This window comes from Aplidium turbinatum, chromosome 7 (genome assembly GCF_918807975.1).
Source record: "Aplidium turbinatum chromosome 7, kaAplTurb1.1, whole genome shotgun sequence".
Taxonomy (NCBI): Eukaryota; Metazoa; Chordata; class Ascidiacea; order Aplousobranchia; family Polyclinidae; genus Aplidium; species Aplidium turbinatum.
The window spans coordinates 11,702,631-11,719,571 of record NC_137478.1 but is presented as its reverse complement, the minus strand read 5'-3'; the positions used below and the strand labels follow the sequence as shown (position 1 = coordinate 11,719,571).

General features: G+C 38.1%; 1 protein-coding gene across 1 annotated transcript in view; it reads right to left on the bottom strand.

The window, feature by feature from the left end:
- LOC145773751 (prolow-density lipoprotein receptor-related protein 1-like) overlaps nucleotides 1-16,941 on the bottom strand; it is a 163,258-nt gene that overhangs the window by 69,013 nt on the left and 77,304 nt on the right. The window contains exons 35-46 of the mRNA XM_082584884.1: nucleotides 15,307-15,439; nucleotides 13,417-13,573; nucleotides 12,063-12,252; nucleotides 10,959-11,091; nucleotides 6,095-6,222; nucleotides 5,804-5,929; nucleotides 5,509-5,632; nucleotides 4,460-4,462; nucleotides 4,025-4,112; nucleotides 3,505-3,714; nucleotides 3,130-3,278; nucleotides 2,029-2,183 (exon numbers count right to left, since the gene is read on the bottom strand). Of these exons, the coding sequence (XP_082441010.1) occupies nucleotides 2,029-2,183; nucleotides 3,130-3,278; nucleotides 3,505-3,714; nucleotides 4,025-4,112; nucleotides 4,460-4,462; nucleotides 5,509-5,632; nucleotides 5,804-5,929; nucleotides 6,095-6,222; nucleotides 10,959-11,091; nucleotides 12,063-12,252; nucleotides 13,417-13,573; nucleotides 15,307-15,439 (1,596 nt within the window). The remainder of the gene's footprint in view (nucleotides 1-2,028; nucleotides 2,184-3,129; nucleotides 3,279-3,504; nucleotides 3,715-4,024; nucleotides 4,113-4,459; nucleotides 4,463-5,508; nucleotides 5,633-5,803; nucleotides 5,930-6,094; nucleotides 6,223-10,958; nucleotides 11,092-12,062; nucleotides 12,253-13,416; nucleotides 13,574-15,306; nucleotides 15,440-16,941) is intronic.

Here is a 16,941-nt window from a genome sequence, read left to right as displayed (position 1 = left end):
GTACATCCGCTGATGGGTATACCAATAAACAATTAGACGAACAAGGCATATCGGCACTCCTCGTTGAATTAGTTTCTTGAATAAGAGGTTGTGGTTTACCCTATCAAATGCTTTCGAAGCATCTAAAAAGACAGAGAAAACAGGACTTCCACATTTTCTGTAGTAAGACACAGCTTGCTTAAGTACAAAAATGCACATATCTGTGCTATGCTTACTGCTTAGGTTTAAAGCCAAATTGATTATCATTTGTTGTGAGATAATCATTAATAAAAAAAAGTACAACATGCTCAAATAGTTTAGAAATGACAGTAGCAAGAGCAATAGGTCTGTAGTTTGCGATGTCTCTTACGTCACCAGATTTGTTTTTAACAATGGGAACTAATTCAGTTTTAAGACAAGCATTTGGCACATACCCATGAACAAGACACATATTAAAAAATGATGAAAGATATACACTGATACTGGAATCTGCATAAGCAATGTGCTCAGAAGATATTTTATCACAACCAACAGAGCAATTTAATGGCAGTTTAGGAAGCAAAGAAGAAACTGTGTCAGCAGAGGTCAGAAATTGACTAGTATTGTGATAGCCATGCATATCATTTAAATGAGATGAAACAAATTCTTCATTGACAACTTTTTTACCAGTCGAGTTCAGCAATTGATTAAAGTGACACATCCACATGTTCGAAATGTTTTTACTTCCAACAGCACTTCCGACAGAGGTAGGTAATGAACATCTTAGTGATCCAGACTGTCTAATTTTATCCCAAAATGTTTTAAACAAGGAGTCTGCATGAAATGCTTTGGCAATGGCATCTGCTTCATGCTGATCTCTGTTACTTTTGCACTTTCGTAGAGAAGATTAGAATATTTTACGAGTAGCAGACATGGCCTTGTGTATGCTGCCAGTTTTAGGTTTGCCACCTTCAACCCAGTCCAGGTACTTAGCTCTGGCTTGCTTGTGGAGGAACTTGACAGTATTGTTCCAACCAGGAGTTGAATAAGTAGATATTTTCTTGTTTTTAACTAAAATAACTTTTCTTGAGGCATCTAGGAGGACCTTTACGATACTGTCATTAAACTTGTCAATCTCCTTTAAATGAGATTTATCACAACAGAGAGAGTTTTGACATATAACAGAATCAGCTTGCAAAGAAATATGAGCTAACCTGTTTTTGTTTTCTTGAGCATAGCATTCTAATTGCTGCTGAGATGCTGCTTTCCAAGAGAAAGTACTTGAATTGGTATATTTGGGATCAATGAAATCCAATTTTGGAAGCGACTTACAGTTGAAATTAACCGATAAGGGTCGATGGTCAGATATAATATAGTCATTGAGGACTTCTACCTTACAGATGGATTGGTGTAGAGCGGTGGAAGTGACACAATGGTCAATCCAGCTACATGTCCCATGAGCATCACTGATGTAGGTAAATGATTCAGTAGGTAACAGGGCCATGTCTGAAATAATCAGGTCCTGGTCTGCACAGAAGCTTTTGAACATGGTTCCAAACATATTTTTGTCACTTGCATTAAAGTCACCTAGGATACAAGTGTTGATGCTTGGGCAGTCAAAAAGCATACTTTCTAATTTACCCAAGTATTCTAAGTATTTGTCCTCATTGTTATCACAGCAGTAAGGTAGATAGACATTTATAAGGACCATGTCTGCTTCCCCTATTGCAACTTTAAGGCCAATAATAGATGAATCATCACTTTGAAAAACAGAAGCAGGAATACTTTTACTCCATAGGATGGCAGTGCCACCATAAGGTCTACCTGTTATCTTCTCAGAAAAGTCCATTGCAGAAGTCTCTTCTATTATATGTGGATTGTTCCACGAGGCAGCTTCGATTAAAAAGTTAAGTGAAAAGTAATTTTTCGAAAAAAAAAAGATACAATGATGCAGTAGACAGTAAGTCAATGTGCCGCGGTAGACTTCGAAATTCTGAAGTGCCCATGGTGTACCGTAGTTCAAAAAAGTTTGAAAACCATTGCTATATACGAACAATGCATCCTACTCACCGTTGTCCACAGCACACAGGTTACTGCCATTTTGTCGGGTGGGGCTGTACACGGTTATATCCTTGACCCGGTCAGTGACTCCTTGCGTCAACACTGAGTGTCGGGAACAGTTTAGTAGATTACTGCATGAACCAATCACCCCGTTTCCCTTCTGGCTGCTCAAATATTACAAGATGTTACGCATCTCGACGAAGCCTGTAGTGGCCGACAAATCAAACAATACAGCTTTGGTAGAGAGTCCACTTTGTTGTACCACACATTGACGTCACAACTGTGTAACGTCATGGGTTTAACATTTTTTTGTTTACACGAAAAAGTATACGGACATAACATAATATATTATATAGAATCAACTTTGAAGCGTTTTCAACACATCATTATGTTATCAGGAATAGCCTAATTTACATTTGCTGTTTACAGGAAGTCCGATGGATCAACAAAGGAGCAAGATTTTTGGGTGTCAAAGGAAGGAGATGCAAGCTGTGGTGGTCGGGCAATGACATTGGGACCAGAGGAGTTGGGATTTTAGTGAAGGATGATCTATGTGAAAATGTTGTTGAGGTTCGTGACAGAATAAGGGCGATGGTGTTCGACCACGTAGTGATAAAAGTAATCTATGCTTATGCACCGCAAAGTGGAAGATCCGATGCAGAAAATAAAAGATGCTATGACGAAATGGCCCATGAATGGAGCGCTAGTGATCAAGAAATCGTATTGGGTCTTGAGGACTTTAATGGGCACGTCGCCAAATAAATCGAACGAGATGCAGTGTGGATTTATGTGTCGTTCCTTTTCCAGGATTTATGCATGGGAAGGGAACGACATGTGCTAGTTTTATTTTGAGAAGGTTGCAAGAGGAATATCGGGACAAGGGAACAAATTGTACATGTGTTTCGTGGACATGGAAAAGGCGTTTGATAGAGTTTTAAGAAGAGTTATTTGAATAAGAACCTTCTGATGATCCGTGTAGATGAAACAGGCTATTAAGGATTCAGATAGTAATAAGTATATTTGATTAAATTATACAACAATATCAAAAGAATAAACTATATTAATGATCTAGTATAAAAAGTTTATGACAAATTGAATACGATACAACACCTATCAGTCCAGTACAAAGAGCCGTTATAATATGCAATCCCGTATGTCCTGACCAAACCGAAATCGAAAACAACTCGCTTATTGCGGCCCAGGAGGTCGGATGAAGATACAACATCACTTTTGGCGTCGCACCAATACAGAGTATTCAGCTGTTAGAAACATACTCATATGGTCACCGTCTACAGGTTAATAAAATGAACTGCTATGAAATAAACATTGCAGCAATACAGCATGGCAATCCGCATTTTGTTTAATAAATACTAAGAAATTTCAACAAAGTGTGACTTCAAACATATTTCAAAATGAAGCATTCAAATTATAGTCTAAGTAGATATGGGAAACAACAAAACGGATAAATCAAAAGCATACACTCACGTCATAATCAATTGTGATACCATTCGGCCAACCAAGATTTCTTAATATTTGCTTTGAATCAGATCCATCCAATTTCATCCGCAATATACCGGAGTTGGAACCCCAGTCACTCACAAACAGAAGCCCTATGCTCGGGTGAACTGCCAGAGCTCGCAATATTTCACCCCCTTTATAAATTGTGTAAACGTAGGATCCGTCCAAGCGTACAACCTAAACAAATCAAAATCGAAACTAGAGCAAAAACCTCATGATAGCGATATTATACATAAAGCATATTTTCGTCCACATTTCAAAAAAATGGGGGGATTTCTATCATACAACACCTTGAATGCATTGTGGGATTAGTTGATCTTGCATGGCCTGATTGATTTGTGCAGCGACTCTCAGCGGTAGGCCAAAGGTCATTTCCTGACACTTTTTTATAAGTTTCAGCATAAGTTTATGCTTTGCATGATTTCAAAATAATTCCTCTTTAACCCATGCTGATTGATTGTAAATCGTCTTATGCCAATCTTCTCACTTTAATTTCAAGAAGACCTGAATCGGTCCAATAGATATTCTTAGCCAACCAGTCCACAGCCAATGCTTCGTAACGCTCAGGTGGTCGCCTAGTAACAATAAAAAACATTTTGAAGTAATATCTTACAAAGTTCAAGTCCTAGCAAGTGTGTTTGAAAAAAAAAACATTATTTAAGCAAACAGATTTCTTCACTAAGAAACTTGATTAGAAGGAAAATGGAAACCAAGATAATGCCAATGCTTCGTTTCGAACCATTTTTGCTGTAAAAACACTATCCTCTAATAAAAATTTAGTGAACATTATAACAAGGTACAGAGTTAAATAAGCCTTAACAGCCTCATTCAATTTTCAGCAAGGTGCAGAGTAACACTGTGCGCGCTGCCTAGTTTTCTTTTCTTGTACTCCTGTTTAGGTTAGACATTACTTCCTCGGTACAGTCTTCAAGCTTCATACTAAAAACCAGTGGCCATTACAAATTCTGTATTTTGCAGTTACGTCGAAACACTGAAAGTACCAACTCTTTGTAGCTGCGTCTCCACGTTACTCCAACAAAAACGGCTTTGTTTTTCTTTTTAAAGGATTAAAAAGAGTTCTTTGCAAACACCGAACAATATCAACACCAAAAGATCTCAGCCATTCGGACGGCATTAACAAAAAACTGAAGTGATTGAAAGTAAACAGTGAAACAATACTGGCTCTACCTTTGAGAAGGCGCCTTCCCGCAGGTAAAGCGCTAACGAATTAGGTGACGCGTGCGCAGAAACAATTAAGCAAATGAGCCTAGGGAACAACAGAGTAAAAAGATTTGAAAACCTTCTTGGCGTAACGCATGTGCAACGCTGCCGTTCCCGAGCGTGATGACATGCAAGAAACGTGGCACGGCTACTCATTTTTTAAATTCATTTTTAATGCCTAGCAATTGTGTGCGTATGTCTACATAACACTTGGTGTTTGGAGTGTATTTACTTGAAGTTTATTATAAATTACAAGTAACTTACACGTACAATGCCATTTGAACATTCCCGTTGTTATGACTACTACTATGGCAATCTTTTTTGCAGAACACGGCATGTGCTGAGGGCAAGTGTGTGGATATTTGCTGCGTACTCATGTTTTGGTAATCATTTTGTTTTATGGACTGTACTTATTGCTGATGGGAAGGCGATTAATACACTGTAGCTGCATGTTCAGTGTTCACATGGTTAAATTTTATCCTTATTGTAAAAAAGGGCATCTAATAGAGCATGGGAAGAACAGGCAAAAAGTAAGGCTAACAAGGTCGAATTAAAAGATGGGGAGTACAAAATAACATAGCAGAGAGGGCGAAGAAAATCGCTGCAAAAAAAAGCGGATAACTTCACTGGTGGGAGCAAAACCGTATTTGAATGATAATGATGATGTGTTGGGGGGGATGGTATTGTAATCACATACTGCTGGTTTACAAACAAAATGTAAATCTTATAAATCAAAGCAATATCCAATACCTTGGGTTATTAGCACGATGAGCGCCTCCATATGGTGAGTACACGAGCCACTTCGTCATCATATCACGAGTGGCGGCTCTGATGGAACTTGTGCCTGCTTCCACCCAAACTATTGTGTTGTTAGCTGTGCAGGACAAGTAACATTAAAATATGCTACTTTTGTTACGATCTAATGGCTTCTAATTGCACTGAAACAATAAAAGTTACCAACAGTAAATATGAAACATGTAAATAACAACAAAAAATCAGACGCAACTTCTTTCGATAAACGAAAACCAAATAGACGCATGAATACCAGCATAGAAGTCAACCCCGTTTGCGAGTGAACGATCGACTAAAGGCACCAAAGCATCACGGTCCCCGTTTAGGTATATGCCGCGTATCGAATCGTCAGTTGAGTAGATCAAAAACTCGTTTAAACCTGTCAATAGTTGAAATGTTTAAACCGGTTGTAATTGTAACGGTTGTAACGGTTAAATCGGTCGTTATTGAACAGAAATGATATTTTCTCAACAACAATTAATAACTTTGCAATGAAATAAAAATTGCTATTTTTCAACTATAAATTTTTTAAAACATTACTAACTTCCGCAGGATGTCGTTTCATCAACTTGCGGTCTGTATCCGATCGAACACTTGCAAGAAGCTTGCGGAGGTTCCCCAGATACAGGTAGACACAGCTGGTCGCAACCGCCATTCCCAGCAGCACAGGGCCTACATGGTTTCCATCATTAAGTTAATCAACATTCTTCATGGCTGCAGTTGTAAAAGGAATAGAATATCCTATGTAAGATTCCATGCGTATCAAAAACATCTTCAATTAGTTCCTTGAATGTTGCAAACGTGCTTAAGTTCGAAGCAATAACTTGGCAGCAAACAGTTTGAGATAAACTTGTATAAACGCTGCGCTGTGACTCTGCGACGGATATTCACAAAGTAATGTAAAATGACGAGACAATATGAAACAGTATAATAAACTTTTAAAAATGTAAAGCAACATGATAACGGCAATGGATATGAAAATTTAACAGTGCTACGACGTTTCTTGACAATGTTTGTAAAGCAATCAAAACCATTTCTCCGTAAAAATATCTATTTGTCCATGACACTGATTTATGTTGATTGAACAGTGTCCAGCAGAAAAGACCTATCACACCTAAAAAATTTACTGTCTAGTAAGGCTGTAACAGTTAGACAAGTAGTACCGTTCACATGAAATTTTGTAGCAAATTACTTGCCTTTTGTGTTTTCAGATTTAGTTTTCATAAATAAGTAATTTTTAGTGCATTTTTTTTGTAAAATTTTGTATCAGTGTGTGAAATGGCCTGGACCATCAAACACCGTGCGTTTATTGTGAAAGATTTCATCAAAAATGGGAAATCCGTGACTGGAAACCTACATTTCAAATGAGGAAAAACAACAAATTAAGCGCAATCAAAACGTTAACTGCCCCATCTCAAAATCAAAAAATTCCAGTCACACATGTCACATTTTTGATGAAATCTTCCACAAATCCAATATGTTCGCTCGTAAAAGCCATTTTACACATCGATACAAAATTCAAAAACTGGCACTAAAAATTATTTAATTATAACAGTGGTTCCCAACACGTTTTTAAGGCAACCCATTTAAAAAAAAATTTAGTTCAGTAAAATCTTGCGACCCAAGCAAATTGTCGTAATTACAAGATTGCGTTGCAAACAAACAGCACCACAAAATCAGTAACTTTTTCCGAAAATAATATGTTGGTCAAATCACCAATGACTAATGAGATAGCTGTGCTCGTTTGCTGACAGTGAGTTTTCGAAATCGAGGTGTTATTTTGCTTAGGCATAGCAGCATGTCGGCTTAACTTTCAGTCGATTTCGCTGCTTAGTTTTCAATGCACACATGGTGCTAAATCCAGTCTCACAAAGCCAAGTTGTTGCAAATGGAATCAGTTTTTGAATCACTAACTTTGAAACTGTGGGATACACTTTGTACGTGGAAGCCCAAAAGTGGATACTTGCAGAATCTTTGGGATATTTGTCTTTGAAGGACGCAAATAAAATACGATTAGCTGCTTCTGTCGTTATGTCCATAAACTGTTCTGCAACATGGATGGAAAGTTGAGGCAGATCTTTTCCAAAAAACAGATCAATTATCCAATCCTTTTGGCTATTATGTTTTAAAGATTCTCCATAGCAGGCTAGTGCACAAACTGTTCCAGGTGTCCAAATTATGGTTTGTTTAATTTCCTTGCCACAAATATACATTGCGTTAGCTGAGGAAACATGTCGTAGCCTACTCATCTCTGGTGACATAACTTTTCCAGAGTAGGCTATGAGTTTTTTATGGTAAGCAGAAACTTCAGCGGCGTGATCAATCACCGTAAAACCATTGACTTGCATAGATAAATTTAGAAAATTCAGACAGTCAAATATATCGGCAAGGTAAGCAACTTTAGCGTTGAAATCTTCTTGAAAAAACTTCTCGGCTAATCACACGCAGTTCTGTTGCCTCAAGAACAGTGGTTCTTAAACGGGGGGGGGCGTGTGAGGCTCACAAGGGGGGCGCAAGAAATTGAAAAATTCTGCATCAATTCATGTTAAACATGTCTTCAAAACTACGCTGGACAGTCGATTGTTGAAGATGAAACTTTGTGTTACAGTGGCACAGTGCTTGTTGATCCTGTTGTTCATGCATTCAACAATCTCGCATTCTTTGTGGTGTTTGATGTTTTAGACGTTGCTAAATGTTTCTGCGACACCTTAACTCTCGTAACACAACGGTTTTCTGGCACAACAGCCTCAAGGTGGGTATACACGAGAAAGTGTTCTTGCTTAGAAATTCTTGCTTAAGCTAGTGATTAAGCTCGTTTCGTCTACACTGGCAATCTCGACGAAGATTTTGCTCGCTTGAATCGCGGTCACGTGAGTATCTAATCCCCAATGACGTCACGTTTTAAAAAGTTCGCGCCAAAGCATAGCAGTTCGCGCTAAAGTACAGCAGAGTAGACCAAGCAACTGACTGTTCTTTAACTAGTTGGTGTAAGCTGGTATTTGAAGTTGTTGCAGTCTTTCAGTCATAGCTTCCCAGAAGTTGTGTAAAAAATGCTGCAAAAAGCGAAGGATGCAAACCCGCAATTTACTGCTTATTGAAGCATTCAGACACCTCAGTGAGGTTGAAATGTTGGAAACAGAATTTCGTGTCAGCGTGGGTGACTGGTAACAACCAGCAAGATCATTCCTCCGCTATTTTTATTACCCGGTGTACAATGGCAATGGTTTTCTGCTGAGATCCTCCTGTTTTGGATTTGAAATTGGAAAATATTGTGCTATCTATGGGCTATTTTGCGTACGGTCACCGCCAGTTCAGCCCGCAACATTAATAAGAATGGGTTGGGATCAAAACTTAACAAAATCCTTTAACGATACCGCCCTGCCCTGTGTGGATACTGAGCTGAGAGGAGACCTGAGATTTTGGCGGGAAAAACATTTCTAAGCAAGAGAACTCACTTAAGCGCCCAGTTTTTCGCTCTGGAGCGAATTTTTTTTGACGGCTTGCTTACTCGCCCATTTTCTTAAAAGTAAGCGGCACAAACTGCGATTAACTTAAACAAACAAGAAGTTTGGTTAGCTTAAGCAAGAAAACAGTCGTCGTGTAGACGCACCTTCAAGCTCTAATTGTAATAATAATGGCAACGACTGACTGACAAGTGACAGCGGCGAGAAGTGCAGCAGTATCCCGAACTCTACAACAGTACCATGCGTACGGTAAGCTTTTTTTAAACATTGATTTTATTAGGTTTATTTTTAATTAATCAATTTTATTGACATAAAATGAGTGGAAAAAAGAGAAAGTATGACGAATATTATCCGAATTTTGACTTCATAGATGCCACAGAAATGACCAAGTTGTACCACAATGCGTCATATGTTTTTAAAATCTGAGCAACGACGCTTTGAGCCCAACTCGTTCGCAGCGTCATCTTGAAAAAAAAAACGCCTTGACCACCAAAGTAAACCTTTAGCTTTTTTCCATACAAGAAAGACTCTTTAAAAAAAATGAAGATTGCAAGTATGGCTAGTGCTTTCGCCAATCGTCGTCGGCAGAAGTTGTAGAAGCGTCTTTCGGAATTGCCCACATGAAAGCTCGGGAGAAGAACTCTCATAAACATAAAAAGACAAAATCTAGACACAAACTTGACTGTGAAGCCGATCTGAGATGTGCATTTTCTGCTACTAATCCTCGAATTAAACATTTAGTATCCAAAAAACAGTCACATCCTTCGCATTAATACAACTTACCTGGAAACGAATTGCTGTTCTGCTTAATGTTTTTGAAACAATAGGTGGGGCGCGAATTTTGTTAGAATTGTAAAAGGGAGGCCTGTCTCAAAAAGTTTAAGAACCACTGCTCAAGAAGATAGCAATCTCTTCCCGCAAATCACAAACTCGCTTCAGGACACGACCTCGTGACAATCATCGCACTTCCGTGTGCAGCAACAATGCTTGATAATCACAATCCATGTCGGTGCACAAAGACGAAGACAAACGCCGATTTAGTGGCCTTGCTTTGATGAAGTTTACACACTTCACAACATCATGCAACACTTCGTGCAGCTCTTGAGACAGCTTTTTTGCAGCAGGTCCTCTCTGTGGAGAAAGCAATGAGTCCATACAGCACTTGGGGCTTTGCCTTTGATGCGTTTTACCACACCAGACTATATGTGGCCTGATGTGGCCCAACGTGTGAAAACCTTTGTCATGGTTTGTCCTACATGTACTCGTGACATATAGTGCACTTTGCAACGTATATCCCGTAATTTGGGTAGGTTAATTTATGCTTGAGACTGAAATTTTGTTGGGTTTACATTTAATAGAGGGTTTGCATTGAATAACAATAATAAAAACAAAAACTGTTCAAAATTCTTGCACTACGAACAATCGGACATGCTACAAAGCTTCCCGATGTCTCGACATGGAACGCTTCATGACTTGTGTTTATATTTTCCAGTTTGTGATCGATTTCTTCACGTTTTAAAAATTTTTATTGTTATTTTTTCGCCCAAGATACAATAGCCTATGTCTGAAAAACAAGTGACCCAAAAAAATAATCAGGCGACCCAACTTTGGGTCGCGACCAATGCGTTGGGAAGCACTGAATTATAAAACCAAACCTAAATCTAAAAACACAAATCGCAAGTCATTAGCTGCAAAATTTCATGTGAACCACCTGTCTAAGTGCTTCAGCTTTGAAACAGCAACAATTTCAAACGTGATAGTTTTTCTGCCGGACACTGTATAATGTCTTGCGTGGCATTGAGTACAAACCATTGTCAGTTCTTCAGCAACTAAACTTGCAACACTCCATGTAGACTAATTTATTATTAAGCGTGTAACCAGGGTTTAAAACCAGACAAATTATAAAGCAAGGTCATTCATAATAATTGAGGTAAAAGGGCTTACATCAAGTCAACTGCAATTTGACTGTAATTTGTAGAGTCAACCACCACTATGTCAACGATGTTCGACGCTCTAGTTCCACCCATAGCAAGCTCGCACGGTTTGCTTCCGCACAAGCCACATTTGCTGATTGAAACTAAACCACACATTTATTAGATTAATTACATTTAAAAATAACGCTTTTGCATAGAAATATCAAAATAATAGCAAATCTAACTTAATTGTTAGTTTTTAAAAGTTAGACTATTAATGTTCTTTCAGTGAGGGTGGTGACATGCGAATATTTATAAAGGTATTGTCAAACGCACAAGTCGACGACTAAAAGATCATATGCTATTATCTTTTCAGACATAAAAATTCATAAAATCACTTCGGTACATAAAAATAGAGGTTTTTAATAAGATCTTCCATGTTGAGTTTGCTTATTTTGCTTTAACCAAAACAAACGAAGCTTGTACTAAAGGATTTTTGAGTAAACTATTACAACATAATGGACTTGAAAAGATTTTTCTTCATTTAAGCCACCGGTGCAGAGGGTTCATTCATCTATCATCTCAGTTTGACGATCTTTCCATAAAGTCAGTGTTTGACTATGGTCTCATCATCCAAGACAAGAAGACCTTCCGTTCAATTTAGTGAGAAAAAGATAGCGTAGTCTTTGACAGCGTGATCTGCAGTTTGTTCTTCAGCGACACTTGCGCTTGCTTACTTACTTGCGCAGTAATACTGGCATCACCACGCACAACAAAGCTTTTGGGTAATGATGTGTGTTCGAATATGTTTGGACCATAGCGATCTATATAAACATACATTTCCAACGTGTCGTGACTGGAATACGATGCAATTTTGATTTTAAATTCTAGGCTAAATCGTTGTTTATTTCTCTTTGAAATGATAGTTTTGAGAATCCAAATTGCCAGAGTGTGATCACTGAATCTTAAATCACTGCAAAATTCCTAGTTTATAAGCTCTATACTTCTCCTAGTTTCACTTTGAAGAAATGAAAAATCTTACTCTGTTAACAGTGTTGCCAGATTATTTTTCCGATTTTCAACCAAGTATCAAAATCTAGTCTAATCTACAGAAACACTAATAAATCCGACTCACTTGATGTGGCATCATACACCCAGACATCGTCTCCATTCAAAGCTAGTCTGGTTGCTGGAAGATGTTGATGTTCCACACACCAGGTCGAGTTGCGATCACTTTGGTACAACCTAGTCATGAAGCCATCACTCACACAGAACAACTCTCCATTGTTGAAGCGGAGGTCAGTGACGTTGTTTAAACGTGATATCTAAAGAAATTGCATGTTGCAATAATTATGCTACGTGCGTTTTTCATACGTTTTGTTGGGTTTTCCGTGAGGTTTGACTTGAACACTTCGCGTTTACACCACTTGCGTTTTTCATGTATACTTTGCAAAGTAATTTGGAAAATAGAGAGTATTCTCCCAGAGTGATTTCGATCAGCTGATGCTGTTGACATTCTTCACAACTCAGAGCTTTACGAAGTTCTGTCTATACAACTGCCTTAGTAATACTTTTGTAATACATTTTGAGTTTTACAAGCTTTGCACAAATCATTTTTAAAACTTTTGCAAAACATTATTGAGTGCAGAGTCGCATAAAGACTTTAAAAGCAACGTCAGAAACACGGATCTGCAACGAGTCGTTCAAAGAGTTGTGGCCTGTAGGTGTAGGCCAAAACCAACATTGGGCAATTGTAATTTCTCGATATGTCCTAAGATTTTTATGGAGTTACCTTGAACTCTAAACTCATTTTTAGCAAATTATTAAAAACAACTGTTTTCAGAAATGTTTTTTGAACACGAATTTAGTATCTACATTCCGAACTTTTTGTTTTTTGATTGGATTGACCAGGCGTTCCAACCATTTTGCTCCTAACCTTGGATTTTTGTGTAATAACCTTCCTTGTATAGCAATCTTTGTGTAATAACCTGTTTTTTAGTTAGCTTTTTAATAGATTGAATGCTTGTAATAATAGCTAAAATCTTCCTAATGTTACTTTTGCTGTAGAAAGCTATGTTTCTGTCACTACCTGACAAGAAACTAGCTTGCTTCGGTGATTTTTCACAAAAATATCTTAGACTGACTTATCGCTGAAGTTAACTAGGATCCGTTGCGTCACCTTCCGCTTGCATGCAGATGTATCACTTACGATTTTTTGCGTGCGACTGCACAAAATACGTGCGCAATGTACAGTCCAATTCACTTGTGTGCAATGGAACGAGTGATGCGTTTTGTTGGAGCGCTCACGCATTCTTTATTACCTTATGCAGGCTGAAAACAGCATAGCAACATCAAACAGCAATGCATGGAAATATCCAAGCCAAATCAAACGATCACGTAGCAGTGCGGTTTGCACAATATGATGTTGCGCAAACATTAAAAACAGTTTTTATCAATGGTGCTTAAGGAAAATATTTCCGAGCACCTACCTTTGTTAACATGCTGCCGTCCATACTACAAGAATAGATTCCATCGTCCGCTACAAAGTACAATATGGCCCGAGGTAAGTCAGCAGTGAGGTGCCGTGGCCGACGAATTGCCTGCCAGTTGGCACTGTTCATAGAGTTTTCAAGCCGATACTTGTACCTGAGTTGGGTGGGTCATTAGCAGTGCTTTTCCGAGCTACGTATAAACAGTTAAACACTTTCCTTTTTTTTTTATCAGTAGAAATACTATGAGAACAGCAAATCTCAATGACATACAACTGTAGACAATGCACACCGTTTCGGCCTTCCGGCCTCCTCAGTGCAGTAGGTACACTGGCCACGGAGATTATATACCTCCGTATGACGTTTTCCCATTTGTGGAACCCAAAGAGCTCCAAAAATGGTGCTAAAGCCAACCTTGCCAAAGAGCTCAAACTGCAAGCAGTGAGCTTTGCGCAATGCAGAGCAAGGTGTCTCCAGTAAAGTGCTCAATCGGCATAAGCCAAGAGCATGCAATGATCAATTAAACAGTAACCGACCCAATTAAATTTACCGTATTTATGGTTGGTAGTTTATACGTTTGCTTAAAAGTTTATTGTTTATAACTTTGCTGAACTCCATCCTCTAGAAGTAGGCCATTTTGGAAATGACCTCGTTTTGGACGATGGTCAAAAGATGACAACACGTGGTCTGCTACTATTGGGAGAATCTGTTTCGGAGAATCCAATTCGGAAAAATCCCAATTCAGAGAGCCTTTTTCGGAGAATTATAAAACCACAGCGGCTTATTTAAAAGTTAGTTCTAACAATCTTGCTTTCTGTTGCTTAACGTTAAGATTAAGGTGTTTTTATAGCCTACCTGATAATAGCATACGATACGGTACCGTATTGTCACAAAGGAAACTGCTCGTAATTATGCAAACAAGTAACTTTTGTGTAAAATTTTACCTAAAATATAGAGATGCTGACGACCGCACCAAGAAACTTGTTGTTCGCTTAGCAATGTTCCACCTCAGTCCATGTTGGACTTCCTATGTGGTATCAGCCATAATTTCCAAATGGACACACGAGCTGTTATTTTTTTTGTTTGTTTTTGTATTGACTTGTTAAACTAGGAATTGGAATTTTCTAATAGTTGAGCATTCGAATATATTCTAAGTTTGCATACAGATGGCGACGCAGGATACATGTCAATTTTATTTGAGCAAACATTTTAATTTAATAGTTCAAAAATAAATTTAATTCGCTTTTTATTTTTTGCTAAATTTCAATTCAATTTATTTTTCTTTGTCGGAATGCAAACGAAACGATATTGTAGAATAAAATACAAAATTCTCTAAATAAACAGAAGGCGTCGTTGGATTTACAGAAGGCGTCGTTGGATTTTCAAAAAATCTCCAAAAAGAGCTTTCTCCGAAAAAGGCTGTCTCCGAATCGAGATTTCTCCGAATCGGATTCTCCGAAACGGCTAGTCCGGACAACAAGGCTACTGAAGTTTATTCGGGGTCTCTTGAGCATTACAGAAGCGATAAAAACTTTCCATAGATTTAGAATCTATATAAAACTTTGTATAGAGTATACTAAGGTAAGGTAATCCTTCATCGAATGACAGTTGGTGTTGAGAAAAATGAACAATACATTGAAACATAGCGATCATAATTACAGTATATATTATAAGCAGCATTGAGATCTTCTCTTTCTGGGAGTTCTTCTATGAGTATATTGTGCCTTTATTGCAATAAATAGTCTAGAAGTAAATTTAATTTGATCGATCCAATACTTCATGAACGAATCTCAATCGATTGAACATTTCTAAAAATAAAAGTCAAGCAATTTCACCAACAATGACAGTCACAAAAATGAAGTTAAATAAAAGACCATCATTTGCAGATACCTTCCATCCAAGGATGCCACACTTAAACGGGAAATGGGCAAGGTATCAGAACCAGGCAAATCAGTGCTGTAGGAAGTCCAAAATATTTTGTCTCGAAGCCAGTCGATCACCAGACCATGCACGTTCGGGGAATCTACATTAGAACGCAAAAGACTTGTCATTCCAACAATCCAATACAAACTAGGGTGGATTGCCACGAACCCCAAGGACAACGTATAGTCACTTAAAGATGCTGCGCGTTTCGATCAATGATAAAATGCACACACTCTGAATTATGAAACAAGTTCACATTTGGAACTACACTGTTCTTTCTATTTACACAACTAGATGCAGAAGCACACAAATTCAACTTGTCTCCTGCTCTTTCTATCGTTTTTCTTTTTTCTTTTGTTAGAGTAACTCACTGATTGAATCATGATTATATCTCTAAATTAAAGGTACAATACACTGCGTTGGCGATGTAGTCTTGTGTGTGCGTAGCTTGTGTTTATACCCTGTGGTGCAAATACATTTGTAGTGAGTTGTGTGTTTCTCAATGTTATTCAATTTGTTTTTCGTCTATCGGTCTGTTTTCGACATCGCTGGTTTTCGATCGTTATATTTTTCTCGTTCTTTAGTCAGTTAGCTAGTTACGTTTAAGGAATTGAAATTTATTGCATTTCTTACAAATATTTTCAGATTCCTGATAAAGGCTTAAGTTAAGCCGAAAACGTTCGATTGTTAAAACTATTTGTAAATATATACAAAATATATTCTTGTAATGCTCCACCCTGCTATGTTGTTGAGCCTTGCCTGTCTGTAGTTCAAATATAACTTGTGTAACTTTTGCGTCACAACAAGTGCCTAGTGAAAAAAATGTGATGGGAATTAAACATTGGTAAGCAAAACTATCTATACAAGGCAAGGTGCTCAGTGGATAAACTAGAATTCGTGTCAAATAGGCTAGCGTTGAGATGTACCCTGCAGTGAGAAGTTTCCACGACAGGTCGGCAGCGTCAGAACGACATGTTAGTCAATTTTTGAGCGTGACAACTACACCATTTGTTATTGACTACTTTTAAGATTGTGGGTGAGCAAATACCACCCTCTAAAACAGGGGCGGGAAAATTCTACAGTCGGCGGGCCCGATATGGGAAAGTGACGTACTTAGTGGGCCGGATTCCTGAATCGATACATCAATCTCGTATTTATCTACCTACACAAAAAATAAATCGTATTTAATGTAAACTTTAAGTTTAAATCATAGAGACCGTAGTATTCAACGTAACGTACTCCAATAGCTGCCGACGTCACTGAGACATCTGTACTCTGTAAGTGTAGTCGATCAAAGTCGTCAACATGTTTTTTTAACTCTGGCTGCATGTAACGCAGCTTTGTCTTGTTAAAGCTCATGGTTGCAAATGTTTGCTCGCAAATGTATGTAGACCCGAACAGAACAAGTAGATTCATGGTCATCTTTCTCATGTTAGCAAACTTGAACTCACTCAGTGACGTATAAAAAATTTCAATGCTTTCAGATTGGAATTTCTCTTTTAGGGCAGAGTCACACTGCAGATCAATCAATTCCAGCTGGAGCATCTGGCACTGGCACCTTTTGAAAGTCAGGTGTAAAGGGTAATGAGAAGATATCAAACT